Source organism: Corvus cornix, chromosome 20, assembly GCF_000738735.6.
Source record: "Corvus cornix cornix isolate S_Up_H32 chromosome 20, ASM73873v5, whole genome shotgun sequence".
Lineage (NCBI taxonomy): Eukaryota > Metazoa > Chordata > Aves > Passeriformes > Corvidae > Corvus > Corvus cornix.
The window spans coordinates 391,912-407,081 of NC_046349.1; the positions used below are offsets into that span (position 1 = coordinate 391,912).

Sequence of the window (15,170 nt, forward strand, 5' to 3'; positions counted from 1 at the left end):
TCTTTGTGTCTTTTTAGGTTTTTGTCATTTTCCACAACTCTTCTGTGTGTCTGCATTTCTCTGTTCCTCAGGGCCTTGCTGGCTATGTTAGCCCATTCTGGGTGGCCTTTTCAGTGCACAAGGCTCTTAGCTTTTCCTGTCTCTTCCAAATTCTTCACTTAAATGTATTTTAAGATTTTTGTAGTAATGGAAAACTTATAAACCCTTTGTGTTCATTAAATGATTCAGGATAGTTCTTCTTTACATTGTTAAGTCTGACCATTGGTTGTGTAGTGGTTACAGTGGCAGCTTTACTTGCAGGGGAATCCAACTTCCGCCCAAGTAAGAGCCCTCTCTTTGTAAGTAAGGTACTGAAAAGTTGGACAGCTAAAGGGCTATTTCAGGTAGTGAAGATCAGTCAGGCTTGTACTGCCTAAACAAAGAAGCTCTGGTTCCCCAAAGTTAGACTTTGTGAACCTGCTGCTGAGCAGGGGTTTGTGCAGTGCATTGCTACTTTGAGCAGGAACTTTCTTACTCCAAGGCTGGATGTAGCAGGTGATGCTGCTGGTTCTGCAGCAGGTGCTGCCCATGGGTGAAATTCACCTGTTGATCTGGTTGGTGGCAGTGGCTGCTCTTGGCGGAGGTATTTATTCTGTCTTCAGTGTTTCAGTCTCCATCTGCAATACTGTCAACATCCCCAGAACTCATCATAGTCCAACCTGACCACCTTCCTTGTGTCCATGTTACATTGTCACTTGACTTGTCTTCTGCTCAGTGGGATTTTTGGTTTCCCACTGAGAAGCTTTTTAAAGCAGGAGTTCATTTTCCTTGTGCAGCAGTCTGCTGTTTGTGCTTTTGATCTTCATCCTCATTTTGTGTTACCCAGTTCTGTCTTGGTCAGTTGTGTTCTGTACTGATGACAGATTTCTTTCATTACCATAGTCCCATTCTTAATGGCATAAACTCCCTGTACCACAGTGTCCTTGCCCTGGAATTGACATAGATCAGAGGAAGTTTAGCGTGAGATTTCAGTGTCTGGTCCAGAGTTTTCCTTTCCTGCTTTTTCCTAGGAGCAGCAGCTTCTTCTTCCATCCCCATGTGAATTACTTGATTATGTGTCAAAGTTACTTGCAAAGATTGGTGCAAGTGTTTAGTTCAGTTTTATCATTTCTCAAATAACCATTTTAAAAATATTGCCCACTGCTTTCTCAAGATTTACAAAAGATCTGAAGAGCTCTTGTTTTGTGGCTTCAGATGAGCTGTTTGCTGAGAACTGCAGTAGTGACAGTTTTTGTTTTCTTTGCAGTTCTGGAGAGTTGGCTGGATTACACAGGAGAGCTGGAACCCCCAGAACCACTGGCTCGACTCCCCCAGCTCAAACATTGTATAAAGCAGCTGATAACGGACCTGGGCAAAGTGCAGCAGATCGCGCTGTGCTGCTCCACGTGAGGCTGGAGAGCACTGCGCTGTCACTGCGCGCGAAGCTGGAGTGGCTGATGGAGCAGCTCTGAATCTGTAAATTAAACTAGCATGCTGAGTGCATGGGATGCAGATTGACTTCAGGGACTTGTGAAGAAGTGTTGTTCAAAGAACAGCAAAAAGGTTATTTTGGGTCTGTTAGACAATTATAATGCTGTGGAAAAGGTCATATTCTTGTCTCCAGGGATTGCCTGTTGGTTGATAAGTTACACTCAAATTTTCACTCCTTACAAGTTGCTCATCAAAATGGTAGACTTTTTCATTATTAAATTGACTAAAAATTGTGCCACTGAAGAACAGAGTTCTAAGAGCCAAAAAAGTTTGGTTGACAGGGGTTGTAAATAACTTTGCATAGTTTAAGTGACTCATGTCATGTTTTATTCCTTCTGGTTTATGCATACTAGCACTCAGTATTTAATCATTAGGAGATGTTATAACAGTTTCAGACTTAGTAAGTATGAATGTCCAGCTCTTGACTATAAAGTGTTAAGTGGAGGTTTGTAAGTAACAGTGGCCTGACCCACACTTCTGTTACAGTAAATAATGTAGCAGGAGGTTACAGGTGGATTGCACTTATTTTCAGAATAAATGATTGTTTTCCATATTTATCCTGTCACTGTCACATGACTCGGTACTGGGGAAGCCCGTGAACATGGTGTTTATGTGCATTCTCGAGCTCTTAAATCCAGCCATCCTGTGCCTCCTGCAGCAGTTGCTGGTGGGATACCCTCATTGCAGTGGTATGGAATGCCACCGGGAAAGGACTGGAGCCACGCTCTGAGTTCAGACTGCAGCATGGTCTGTCATGGATGTGATGTATTTTTACCCATTTGTTAATAATTGCCATTCCGGTTATATTTGGAAATGTAGACTTTTTTCAATACTCTGGATGTGTTCATTGTAAAGACTTGCTATGAATGTGTGGTTTTGGGAATCAGTTTATTTTGTGTAAATAAAGCCTCAAGATCTATGCATGAGGTGCTGTCCTTGCAGACAGCGAGTGGGTTATTATCTTAAATGGTCTGTGTTCACAAAGTCCGTTTTTATACCTTAAGTTTTAATTTTCAGTTTGTATTTACTTTGCGATAGGAAGGTGACAAGGCTGCTGATGTTCAGTCACATTATACAGAACCTTTGGAACATTGTGAGTATTTGAGAGGTTCAGAGTCTTTCAGCTGCAGATCACCACTCCTGAAATAATGGCTGCGACTTCAGTTTTCCTTCAGAGCTGTTGCTGAGTTCAGTTCCCTATGGAATATAGTGAGCTGGTTTTGCAGTGAGAGGGTGTCCTTAAAAAGCTGGATTTGTTACCTTAATTTTATTGTGTGCAATGGTACTACCAAAGGATAACATTCAAGCAGAGTTGTAATGGAAAGGCCCATACCTGTACAAATTATTTATTTGGAATATAGATCTATAATGTGTTTATTCTGCAAAGAATAATGTAAACCTGAAATATCCAATATTATTGTAGGAGTTACAGTCTCTACAAAGTGAATATTTTATTTCCTTCAGAAAACAAAATAATTAGGCTGCTCTAGGCAGTAACTAAGACTCTTATGCCAAGATTCAGTTCAGGGAATAATTTGTCTCATGGTTTTGTAGTACTAAGTTGGTATATAGTGAATACAATGTACGTACAGCAGACAAACTTACTTTTCTGTGACACAATTGGAATAAAGCTTGCGTGGTATTTTAAGGATCACTTGGCTCTCTGAAGATGAGACCAATGCTTACACCTTGTCTCATTCCTGTCAGGCACCTGAGTTTGTGTAGTTCTAGAGGAGGTGGTGGTGACCAGACAACCAGAATAGCATCAGAGCAGCCTCCCAGGCAACTGGTGATTTTCAGGTGAAATGGAGCAGGAAAGGTGTTCCCTAGTGGAAAGGTGTTCCCTGGCTACCATCTCTAAAGCAGGACACGGCTGTGTGGAAACAGCTTAGTTGTGCTCCCAGTCTGAGGGCGTTCAAGCACTCAGTCCCTGGGCAGGCTTCTTGCTCCAAAGGGGGATTTCTTCTCAAGCAATGGCTTCTGTGTGCTCATTGTGTGTTTTTACTTGTCAGTTTATTTTTTGCTCAGGGCAGTACTGGAGGTTTGGAGGAAAAGGCAGTTCCCATGGGTAGATCGAGTGGCAGATCCTGGAGGCTTGCTTCCCTTCAGTAGTGCTGGGGAAGCCCTTGCAGATAAAGACTGAAAATATTTATTTAAAATAGAGTAGTACTTCTCATGTTCAGGGAAGATTCTTCATTGTGCTCTGCCTGGATTCATTTCTGTCCCTGTTCTTGCAAGTTTCCTCATTGTTATTTTTAGTCTGGACCAACTGTTCAGGCTGGCAGGTCACTTTTTTGTTTCTTTAAATCACTGGTAAGTGAATGCAACGTGGAGCCTTGATGAACTGAGCAAACATTGCACTGTGGGTACACACGTGTTTGTCTTTGTTGATGCACTATTAGAACCAAGGGGCTGTACATAGAATTTTGTTTTGGAGCAATATTTGCAAAACTTGAAAACTTCTGTATCTTGGTGTTTGGAATAAATAAAAAATAGGTTTTTGTTGGTTAAGTCTTAGTAAAGTCTTTGTTTCAGTTAATGATAATAAAATAATTTTGGACTTCTTTCCTTCACATCACATTGAAATGCAAGTACTGTAGTTTGTCAGGTGTATAGATATCTTAACTGTTGCTGAAGTCAGGAAATTGTTGTTTTCCAGATCTATGTTATATAAATATCCTTAATAGCTTGTGTTGGATATTGTTTAATGAGAAGTTCATACATTTTGTTCCCAAATCGTAACGTATGTAATGTATTAGTACCTAGTATGTGTGATCTGACCCTAAATTTTGTTCTATTAGGACGAGCAGCCTGTTAGAAGCAGCCGCAGCAGCTCAAGGCAGAGGAAATGCAGCATTAGTGATAGTGTGAAGCAAGGAGCTCTGGATGCAGTTGAAACAATTCATACAGAGAAGATGCATGGGAAGAGGAGGAAAGAAAGGGGAAGGGCTGGAGAAGCAGTGTACCTGGCCCAGGGTGCCTGAAGGCAGGGGCAGGCATTGATATACCTTCAGGTTCCATTTCTTCCCTCTCAGGGAAGAAAGCAGATACATTCCCTTGTCCTAGCATATTTTCCTTTCTAACTTCATTCTCCATTAAAAAAAAAAAAAAAAAAAAATCTTGTGAAATTGGGTTTTAAGGCTGGAGGGTGCATCACTGCTGGAGCCTGGCATGTGAAGCCTGGAGAGACTTGAGCCACTGATGGCAGATCCCAGTGTGTCACACAGGTCAGTGTCGTCATGCAGGTCTTTGATGATCGCTTAAATGTCAAAATTGGGTTCTGAAGTTGTGGTCTGAATCTGAAATAATTCAATGGGATGTGTGCTTTGGCTTGTCGCGTTTTTATGTGCCCTCTGATTAATTTACTTGCCAGATCTGAAGGTTTCTATAGATGGAGACTCAGAGAAGGAGGCAGCTCTCAGTCAGCTGTCGGCCTTCATGTGGGTAGAGTCACCATATTCTCGCTGTTACTTGACCAAAGCATCATCTGTAATTACAGGATCTGCTGCCAACCGTTGTCCAGCCCGTGGCTCACGTTCATGCCCAGCCTGATGGTAGTGCACCATCGGCGCTGCCGCCATCTGCTGCCCCATCCAGCCGTGGGAGCGCTCGTGGCTGCTCCTTGCTCCGATTTCCCGGTGGGGATCTGGAGTCCTGCAGGCCATTGTAGTTGTTCAGGAGTGTCTCACAGCTTTGTGCTAATCCTTCAGCTTGCACAGCAGTTCTTGTGAAGGGAAAAATCTGTGTACAGCTCTTGTCTGGGTAATACCTGCTGTGAGTAACCCAGAACGAGGTCCTATTGAAACAGGTTAACAGTAAATAACACCTTTTTTTTTTTTTTTTCCCCTATTACGACATAGAAGCAGACAACAACTGAGAACAAACCAGCAAAACTGGGATTCATCTTGTCCTGCTGTGGGGTTTTCCTGCTGGTTGGGGTGTTTGAAAGGAGAGGCTGGATGGAGCCATGGAGCCTTGTAATGCTCCATACCTAATTCTGAGGGGCTGCGTGGGCTTGGGAGTGGAAGCTGTGTGTACGTTCTGGGCTTCCAGACTGGTGACTTGGTAAGTAAGTCATGGAGCTTGAGTAGAGACATGACAAGGGACACCAGGGCTCCTGAGCCAGTGATTTCTATGCCCTGGGGTGAGGGTTGGGTGGATGCTGCTCTGAGTTTGGGCTCTGGGCACAGCTGTGTCCTTTCCACAGAGGCTCAGAGCTGATGGCACTGCCTGCTTTGCAACTCCTCAAAATCACTTTGATCCCAGCACATGCTGCTGCAGGGAGAGATGCCTAGTTTGGTTTGAGGGCGGTGAGGGGCAGAGCATAGACTTGTCTGGCCGGGTCACACATCCAGATACTGCCAAGTGTGAGAGACTGGACTTTTCTGGGTTAATGACTCAAAGCATTCCTTGGTTGTGTAGGCACTGGTGTGCTTTGCTTGAATGACAGGCTATGAGTGAGATAACAAACTTTGTGGCAGGATGGAGCCTCATGTCAGGGGAAGATCTGATGGGGCGTTCCTGGCTCAAATGTCTGAGAGGCAGCTGTCATGTCTTTAGGTGTCATAAACCATCAGGGGCTCCCAAAGTGCCCCCAGACTCATTTCTGAGGCTTTCTACCACAGGACTGGAAGCTCCCCACCCGAGGGGAGGTACCTGGGCATTCCTGGCCTGAGTGTATTTTAACCCATCGGACTTTGTGTTTTGTGGGCTGCTTTCCCCTGCCCCTGAAGGACCATCACTTTGACCAGAGGACAGCTAAGCTGCAACAGTCAAGACTCTTTGAAAGCTGACTGGTGGTGAGATTTCCACATTGTTATCCTCCCTCCCTTCCTCCTTTTCTTTCTCTCTTTCTCTTTTTCCCTTATACAAGTCCTTGGGTGATATTTTTGTGGTTTCATATTGTTGGAAATGATACAACTTTTAAAATTTTTAAAGTAACTTTAGTCATGGGTTTGTGGAATACTCACAGCTTTTTACTGGCTAGGCTCGTAGTTCAATGCCTTAGAAAGCCTCGAGCAGCCTAGAGAGGTAGCACGGGCAATCCAGCATTTCAGTAGCTCTGAAAGCGGCAAATGGTAGCTGCAAAGCTGATACCACCAGCAGAAGCAAAGAGGGAGTTTGCCTAACTCCTGCAACTGGAAGCTTCCAAGCAGAGACAGACACGCAGATGTTGTTTGCAGAAGAATAGCAAAGCCAAAGAGCGTGGCCCCCCTCTTGGGCTCTTCTTTTATTCGGAGAAGGGGAAAGGGGAGGACTGGGGGCGGACCCGGGGTGACAGGCCAATGAGACACTGCTAAAGAGATTGAGTTACATTTGGTTTTGCCCAAGCTTGGAACAAAGGAGTTCAGAGCACATGGCAGAGGCAAGTCCTGGCTTGTTTGACCAGGGAGGGGGAAGGGCAGCTCGAAGCAGGCAGCAGCATGGGTTTGTTCACCTTTGCCAAGGGGGAAGGAGGGCGGAGGGGCAGAATTGATGTTTCTCTTTAAAAGACTCAGTTCACTGAGGGTTTGAGTTTTGCTGGGTGAGGCCTGATGGGCTTCAATCAACAAAAATCACCATCTACAGGTTGGGAGTAGCCAGAAGATACAGAGAGAAATGGCCGTTAACAAACATCACCCTCTCGTTAGGGTGGAGTCATGTGGTCTGGGAAAAGATTGATAAGAAGAATGAGGACCAAATTAGCATTGAAGGTGAAGGGATCAATAATGAATCGAGTACTAAGAATTGTATAATGTAGAACCAGTGAATGAGAATTCCTTTGGGTTTTAAATGAAGAGTCTGGCAAAGAACTAGGTGAGCTGGAATGATTTCTACTGCACATCCTAGCTGGAATAAAGTAATGCCTGATTCTCTAACACTTGAAAGATGGTACTGGAGAGTTTCTTTTATTCCTGCAGCTTCAGGAATTGCAGTGACAATTTTGCAATACTTTCATATTGTTATATTACTATAGATAATAATAATCAAAACGACTATGTACCTGCTCCCCTTTGCAACCAATTTGTTCTAAAAGAAACCCTCTGTACAGGTATTTATACACATTGAGCATTTCAGTGTGGTTTTGCTCTAATCCACCCCAGTGGATCTATTAACAAGAACCTGAGTTACTCCCATCTCCGAGTAAGTTTGTACTTACAGTTTGTACGGTTTGTAACACAAAGTACTTGTGACTTCAGAGGAAGTGGTGACACACCTCTTGGCGAGGCCTGTGCTGCCCACAGGGTGGCTGATCTGGCCAAATTGGCCACTGGTCACAATCGCAAGGTGCCCTGAACACTGGGGAGCAGCTGGGAAGCTCCTCTCCCTGTGAGGGTCCTGGGCCTTCAGAACACCACGAGGGAAGACCTGCTGTGCCTTCACAGCTGCCCACACTGGGGTGGCTGGGGTAGCTGGTGGGTCCTCCCCTGCCCTGGCACTTGTGGGTCTCATTGGGGCTTGTTCTGTCCCTTCAGAGCCTTCAGTGTGCCTGTCCTGCACTGCCTGGGAGAGTAGCCCCGTGGTCACCACTTCTGCTTTGCTCTCCTCCGGCTGGCAGAGCGCTACTACTCTTTGGAGCTGTTGGACCCACTCTGTGCCTCTGCTGCTTGTCAAAACCTGCTTCATGCCCGTGGTGTTCACAGGCTGCAGCATTCAACCATGAGAGGCAGGGAATGTGCCAGGGGTGCCCTGGGAAGACATTTCCCAGCATGAGTGGCATATGCCCAGAACAAGTTGATTTTCGGGACAGGAACGTTGGAGGGCTCAGAGGCTGCTGGCAATGGGGAAGGATTTGAACAGCCTTTCCAACTACATCTGTCCCATTTTACCTGGCTCCAGGTTACAAATGCCAGAGCAGCAGGCTCTTGACTGTGGCCCTTTGTGTAAATGCATCCAGCAACCTGGGTGCAGGTCAGTGATGGAGGGAGGAACCCAAGAGCCATGTTGGGTCAATAGCAAAAATAAAGGATGCAAAACTCTTCTGAGTTACCTTGGGGCCCCAAGCATGACAGCAGCAGGACAAGGGCAGGGACAAACCCCAGCCTGTTCTGTGCTGAGGCCACCTGGGCTGGAGGCTGGGGCTGAGCAGGTCTGTAAAGCTCTGGGTAGAGAAGGAAATGAGAAAGTGATGGTAGGTTGCAAGATTGAGCTCATCAGACAGGAAAATGAGGAAGGGATTAGAGCATGTCCAAGCCAGAGCCCTGCAGCTTGGAGGCCACGGGAGGTCTTGCTGCACTGGCCTCGGGGTGCAGAGAGGGAAGGAAGAGGGGGATGGTGCCAAGCAGCAAAATTGCTCTGCACCGCTTCTGGCCACAGAGGAAGCTCCAGCTTTGCTGATAAGGGCCTGTTGAAAGCAGAGGCTCTGAAGTGTGGCTGCTCTGAGGCATTTCTGCTGCTCTTCAGGCCCCTCAGCCCTGCGGTGTAGCTGGGATCAGGGTTGTACATGAGTATTTGCATTCTACTTCTCTGAATAATCTATTCCTGGCACAGACCCATTTCTTTCCCCACTGTTCCTTAGAACAGCAGTTCTGATGTTAAATTACACTTTTAAACCTACTGGGCTCATGAATTTACCCGAAGAGAGTTGGCTGAGGACCAGCACTGGCCCGTGGCTGCCTGCTCACTCTGGCAGGGGCCACCAAGGGCCATGGCTGGAGCAAATCCCTGCAGGCTGTGGCAGTGAAACTGGCCCCATGGGCAAGTGACGATAATATTCACCAAGCCTCAGCTGTGAAGGAGGTGCCTTTTAATTGAGACGCTACAGATGGTTATTGCTGCATGTCCAGCAGGATCCTGCTTTGCAGAACTTACAATCCATGTTGTTAAAAGGTTTAAAAATCAGCTGCTTTGGGCACTACCAGGGGCTGGTTCACCCCTGGATGCTGGTCCCAGCAAGCAGAGTGGCTGAGTTATGGGGGTGAGAGCATTCTGAGGGTCCCTGGCTGCTGCCCACAGGCCTGCACAGACACCCACACCCCTAAAATGGTTGTGCTTGAACTTGAGAGGTCTGATGGGGGAGGGCCAGGATTTGGTTTGTTGAACATTTCCATCCTCTCTCTGCTGCTTTGGGAGCACAGATGCCAGGGCCCCCGCTGCAGCCTGTGGGGCAGGCAGGGCTCCTTCTCTCTGCAGCCTCTGCCTCCTCCCCCCTTGGGTGTTGGGTGAAGCTCAGGGTGTTCAAGCATCCTGTCCCAAAGTGTCCTTTGAGGGAAAAACAGGCCCTCAGGCACCTGCCTCCTCCAGCATTGCTGCCTGCCAGGCTCCATATTGGTCTTGGCTGTCCCAAGTTCTGGCCAATGGGCCCCAGCACCAATGAGTGACTGTAGCTGAAAGCAGGAGAAGGCTGAGCTGGGAGATGAGCTGTGGCTCAAGGCTGAGCTGTGGGCAAGTGGCACCCTGTCCTCAGCTGTTCTTCACCCCCTTTCGTGTGGGGTCTGGCTCAGGGGTGTCAGTCTCTGAGAGGATCAGGTAAGAGCTGATGGCTTCCCGCAGGCCCTGGCTGATGGGAGACTCCTCCGGTGGGGATGCGGTCTCCGAGAACAGGAGGGAGCTGCTTGGAGGATATAAGGCAGTCAGCAGGCAGCCCACAGCCCCTTGAGGGTCAGGTGGGGGAGTCCCAGCCCCTGCCCCAGCTGCCCTCACCTCTCAATCTTATCCCAGTGGAGCGATGGCTTCTTGATGACAGCCGGTGGTGTGGAGGCTGGGGCCGCCCTTGGTGCTTCCGTGGAGCAGGGCTCGCTGAGGCGGCAGCAGAGGCCCTCGCTGAACTCTGGGCAGGGAGCCAGCAGCATCAATAGGGTGCACCCCCTGCCCCCCAACCTGGGCACACCTGGGCAGGGGGGGACCAGCTGCCACCTTTTTCCCCTCCCTCCTTTTGGAGCATAGGACATCCCACACACAGCTCCAGGGTGCTGGGGGCTGGTGGGGCATTACCAGAGTAGTGGTCCACCAAGTTGTGCAGGCTGGGGAAGGTGAGCCGGGGCGAGATGTAAAGCCATCCGTTGTCCAGCCGGTGGATGCGGTAGTGAGTCACCGAGGCCCAGGCAGCTCGCTCGCCACGGCGCACCGACAGGGAATAGCAGCCTGCCAGGCACAGGGCAAAGGGCACTTGCCTGGGCTGTCCCAGGCCCCTGTCCTGCTCAGCCCCGCTGCCTGCTGCATTCCTGCACACTGCAGGGATTCAACCATCCTACAGAAGCAGCAGGCATCACCCTTCTCCCCACGGGCTTTGTGGCTGCAAGCATCCCTGTGCCAGCCCCATGCCATGAGCACCTTTAAAACAACATTGGTGACAGGGAATGGCGGGGACAAGCGGGTGACGTCGGTGCCACCAGCCACCTGCACAGTGGCACCTGGCAGGATCCCCTCACAGGGTCCCCTTGGTGTGATAGGCCCTGTTTCATTTTGCAGGCTTAGTCTTGCCACCTCTCTGCATAACCCAAAGCTGCAGGAACCTGATGGTTGGTTGTTCTTTTGAAGCCCCATGGCAGGGGCTCAGCACAGAGTGGGGGGCAGCAATACCAGGACGCAGCCCCATAGGCAGGGCCACTGCCATTAGATGTGAGCAAGGGAAGATCACTCCCTCTCGCTCCTTGGCACCCCGACGGGGAGGGCTGGGATAGTAATGGAGATGGGTCTGAGGGCTCTCACCTTGCCTGGTCTGGCTCTCTCGTATCAGAAAAGATCCACTGTGGTTGCCTGGACGGAGCAGCAGCTCCTCTGCCTGCTGCCGGCTGACGCCCTCGTACAGCCACCTGTGCAGACAGCGGGCACTGCAGAGCCTCTCACCCAGCACCCCGGGGCCCATCCTGCCCCAACTGGGGCATGTCCTGCGGACACTCCAGCATGCCATGCCACCCCCCCAGCCCCAGCACTTCTCAGGGCAGGACGTCCCAGAGGAGTGGCCGGAGTCTGGCCTCAGGGTTGGCCAGGTTCTGTGGTGGAGCCATGTTCCCCTGGGGCCCTCCCTGGGATAGATCCTTCTCAGCATTTACCTGTGCCTGATCTTGGCCACACAGCTGCTGGGGATGTGACACTCCTTGCCAGACACCTCAGATGCCACCAGCCACCACTCTCCATCCCTGTGGGGAAGAGGGATGAGCCATCCTGAGGGGCTGAGGGGCTGCAGGATGGGGAGGGAAGAGACATACAGGATGGATGCCAGCACTGTAGCACCACAGGCTGGACACTGAGCAGGAGTGCAGAGACTTACTCAGAGAGGATGCGGAGCTGCTCCCCCATCCTCAGGACAGCAGCCACCCCCACGCTGGAGGGGAAGTCACAGAGGGCCAGGGCCTGGAAGCCACTGGGGACTGCAGGGAAGGAGAGAGGGCTCAGCATTCCCTTGGCAGCACCAGCCTGGGTGCTGGAATGAGCTCGCAGCTGCTGGGCACTCACCTGCCTGTGTGGGCAGTGGAGGTTGTGCGGTGTCGGCAGACGCTGCTGGGATGCTGAGTGACTTCTCCCGGCTGGGCAAATTCCCCATTCTTGGGGTTCAGCCCCCAAGGGCCTTGGCCTGAGCTGCTGCTGTCTGGAAGGGACTTGGTTCTTGGGTCAGCATTCCCCACCCAGGCAGGGCATTGATGCAGGGCGATGTCAGCATGGTCCAGGGCAGGGCTCTGGGCTGTGGCTGAGCCTGGCAGGCAGTTTCCCAGGCAGCACTTTGAGAAAACCATTGTCCCATCACCACCCCAGAGCGTGTGTGGGTACTCCCCAGGACAGGGCCTCTGCAGCCTCATAGTAGACAGCTCCCAGCCAGGCTGACTCCCTGAGTGCTGCCATCCCACCCTAGCCCCATGTCCCCCAGAATGTGGGGCACCCATCCCAACGTCCCAAGCTGCTGGCCCCCATGGAGATTCAGCAGCTGCGGGAATGCCTCTTTCAGTTCCTTGACCATGGAGAGCTGCCACCAGAGCTGCGTGTGACCCAGAACTGTCTCAGGCTGAACCCCTCCCCTCCCTTGCCCTAACACCTTCCTGCCCTCAGGAGAGGTGAACTCCACTTACCTGCCCCTCACCGCTGCCACCATTGTTTGGGTGGTGTCATGCCTGGGCAGCCATTGGCCAGCTCTGCCCTCCCTGCATGGAGGGGCCTCAGGGCACCCAGGGTGGCAATCCCTGTCCTTGCCAGACCCTCTTGGTTTGCCCTTGGCCCCGCTCTAGGGTTGGGTGTTCAGGTCCTGGTGCTGGAGCTGCTCCTGGCAGTGCTGCCGTGAAGGGCTGTGAGGTGCTGGGGCTGCGGTTGCTTCTGCTTCCTGTGACGTGCACACACTAGAGGGTTTCTCCTTTTCACTCAGTCACAGATCACTCAGCTGAGCCCCTCAGAGCCCTGAGTACGGACACCAGGCCCAGCAAAGTCCCTGCAGGCACTCAAGGCACTGTGGGCATCGCATGGGATTTATGGGTGGGCAAGTGGGACGGATGGGTCACACGTATGAGTGGGAGCAGGGATGATGACAGGACTCATAAGTTGAGGCTGGAAAGGAGCCATCCCCAGGGTGGTCGCAGTGAAGGGGGAGTGTACCAGGGTGCCTCCTCAGTTGTAGAAGCACCAGGGCCCTCAGCATGGTGCTGGATGTGATGGGCGGGGTGGGGAGGTGCGATGCTCATGGACCTGCCCAACACAGTGCTGCACCCAGCACTGCCCCGTACCAGCACAGCCCCGCACCCAACACCACACCAGCTCTGCCCCACACCAGCTCTGCCCAGCCTGTCTGTGCCTGGTCTCGGTTGGGTTATGAGTGGGTGCAGCCCCAGCTCTGTCCCATCTCCATCCTCAGCAGCTGCTGCTGGTGTGGGACCATTCATTGCCCAAACTGTGTGTGTGTATCATTCACCTTTCAAAGCAAACACTGCTTGTCCCAGCCAGCACCATCCACCAGCCCCCCTCCCCCTGCCTGAGGTCAGAACCCTCTGATCCACACATGCATCCCTTCCCTGCAATCCAGCCCTGAGGAACGTCCTTGGGATTTGCTCTCAGCAGCTCCTGAACTCATGGCCCAGCTGAGCAACACTCTGTGTCCCCCCACTGTTTCCTTCTGTGCCCCCGCCATGTGAACAGATTCTTGCAGCCTCCTGCCGCAGCCCTGCTGCTGCTGCAGCTGCAGCTGCACATCCTGTTCTGTCTGTGCTGAAACATGAAAGTTTCTGGTCAATTGTAACCACCTTGGCAATGTGAAATGCACTCAGGTTCAACAGGGCTTTTGGGCCTTATGACACTGTTGGGGGTCAGGACCCCCTTGAGCCTGCCCTGAGATCAGCAGAGCTGTTTTGCAAAGGGTTGATAATGTTTGGGAGAAGATTCATTTGCTCTTGGAAGTGGTGGTGCAGCCCCATTGTGGTTCTTGGGGATGTGGGGTGCAAAAGCATAGTACATGGCCTACAAACACATTACAGGTGTCTCAGGCCACAGGAGGGACCCAGGAGCCCTCTCTTCCCCCCAGCCTGGGCACACCTGGGGCAGCAGAAATGCACCAGCTTGTGCACCTTGATCTGGTGGGGAGGACCAAGGTTCCAGGCAAAGTGAGGCCCAGCCACCTGGTGTTTCAGGAGTTGAGACCAAACGATTGCTGTGGGAGGCAAGAGCCCCTGATGGCCCCAGTCCTGTGTCCTCCTCAGTGTGTGACTGACACAGCTTTGCTGTGGCTCTACCCTGAACACCTCCAGGATGGACATCCCTCCCCACTGCTCATCCCACAACCCCCCCATCCTTCTGCCTTCAAAACAAGGAAAAATCCCAGCATCAATTCTGAGCCTCCCAATTCCCCATCTTTGGCTGTTGCTCCTCCCAGCATTTTCTGGCACCAAGAAGAGTTTGACACCATCCCTTTTGCAAAGGAACATGTCCAGGTGTGAGGGGGCAGGGGCTGGCTGCAGCTCGGCCCCAGGGCTGGGGGTAGCCAAACACTTGGTCCATGGATTTCTGGGTTCTGCAGAACCCCCCCACCCCCATCAGCACTTGAGGCCCTGCAGCCCCCATGCAGAAACCTCAGCCTGTGGCTGCGAGTTGTATTTTTCCATCAGTGACCTGGAGCTGAGCTAAGCCAGGCTCACCCTGTGCTGCTGAAGGAGCCACTGATACACAAATTTGGGATCTTGGGCTAGACACGCCACTGAATGAACTTGTCCCAAGGTTTTGGGCAATTGGGAATTCAGTCCTAAGGGTGAGCATAGAAAAATGCTGGCTCCATTTGCCTGCCCCTTCCACTGGGCATCCCAGTTCCCAAGAGCAGGAAGAGGTCAAGGAAACTCCACCAATTTGCAAGGTCTTACTCCAACCTCTGGGCTGCCCCTCGAGGGATGGGAATGCACATTTTTGCCCTGCTCACACTCCAACAGTCAGCAGGGATCAGGATCCAAGCTCAGGCAAGGCTGTCCCAAGCTCAAGCTCTGTGCCTGGATTTGGTGGGTGTAGTTCATGGCACCCAACGAAACACTTTGTCCCTTTACTAAACTGATTTTTCACCTTGTATTTGCCTTTGATTTTTTTGCCTTTTTAACAGGAAAAACATTTGCTTATGTAAAAACAAGTCTACTTTTCCCAGTTATTTTAAGGACAATTAAATCCTTCCAACCATCACTACAGATCTTGCCTTGCATCAGCCTATGAGCCACCATGACAACAGCACTCTCCACTAAATCACTCCTCTTCCAAATTGCTAAGTCTAATTTCCATACTAACCT

The 15,170-nt window shown here is 50.8% G+C and overlaps 2 protein-coding genes across 12 annotated transcripts in view; one reads left to right on the plus strand and one right to left on the minus strand.

Annotated features, from left to right (window-relative positions):
• The window catches only part of PHF20 (PHD finger protein 20), a 71,439-nt gene extending 67,419 nt beyond the window's left edge, over positions 1-4,020 (plus strand). For all 10 annotated transcript variants that reach the window (XM_039563216.1, XM_039563223.1, XM_039563224.1 and 7 more), the window contains one exon: positions 1,286-4,020. In XM_039563216.1, the coding sequence (XP_039419150.1) occupies positions 1,286-1,428 (143 nt within the window). In that variant the 3' untranslated portion in view covers positions 1,429-4,020. The remainder of the gene's footprint in view (positions 1-1,285) is intronic.
• Positions 4,021-9,218: 5,198 nt separating this feature from the next.
• SLA2 (Src like adaptor 2) lies at positions 9,219-12,720 on the minus strand. Of its 2 annotated transcripts, none has more exons than XM_019294043.3 (8): positions 12,495-12,720; positions 11,887-12,124; positions 11,702-11,801; positions 11,484-11,570; positions 11,140-11,243; positions 10,423-10,572; positions 10,132-10,258; positions 9,219-10,039 (listed from the first exon to the last, which is right to left on the minus strand). In XM_019294043.3, exons 2-8 carry the CDS (start codon positions 11,972-11,974, stop codon positions 9,892-9,894), a joined length of 804 nt encoding a protein of 267 aa, XP_019149588.1. In that variant the 5' UTR covers positions 11,975-12,124; positions 12,495-12,720; the 3' UTR covers positions 9,219-9,891. The 2 variants fall into 2 exon arrangements, with proteins under 2 accessions (XP_019149588.1, XP_019149587.1); XM_019294042.3 differs by having other exon boundaries at positions 11,887-12,149.
• Between the last annotated feature and the right edge of the window lie 2,450 nt (positions 12,721-15,170).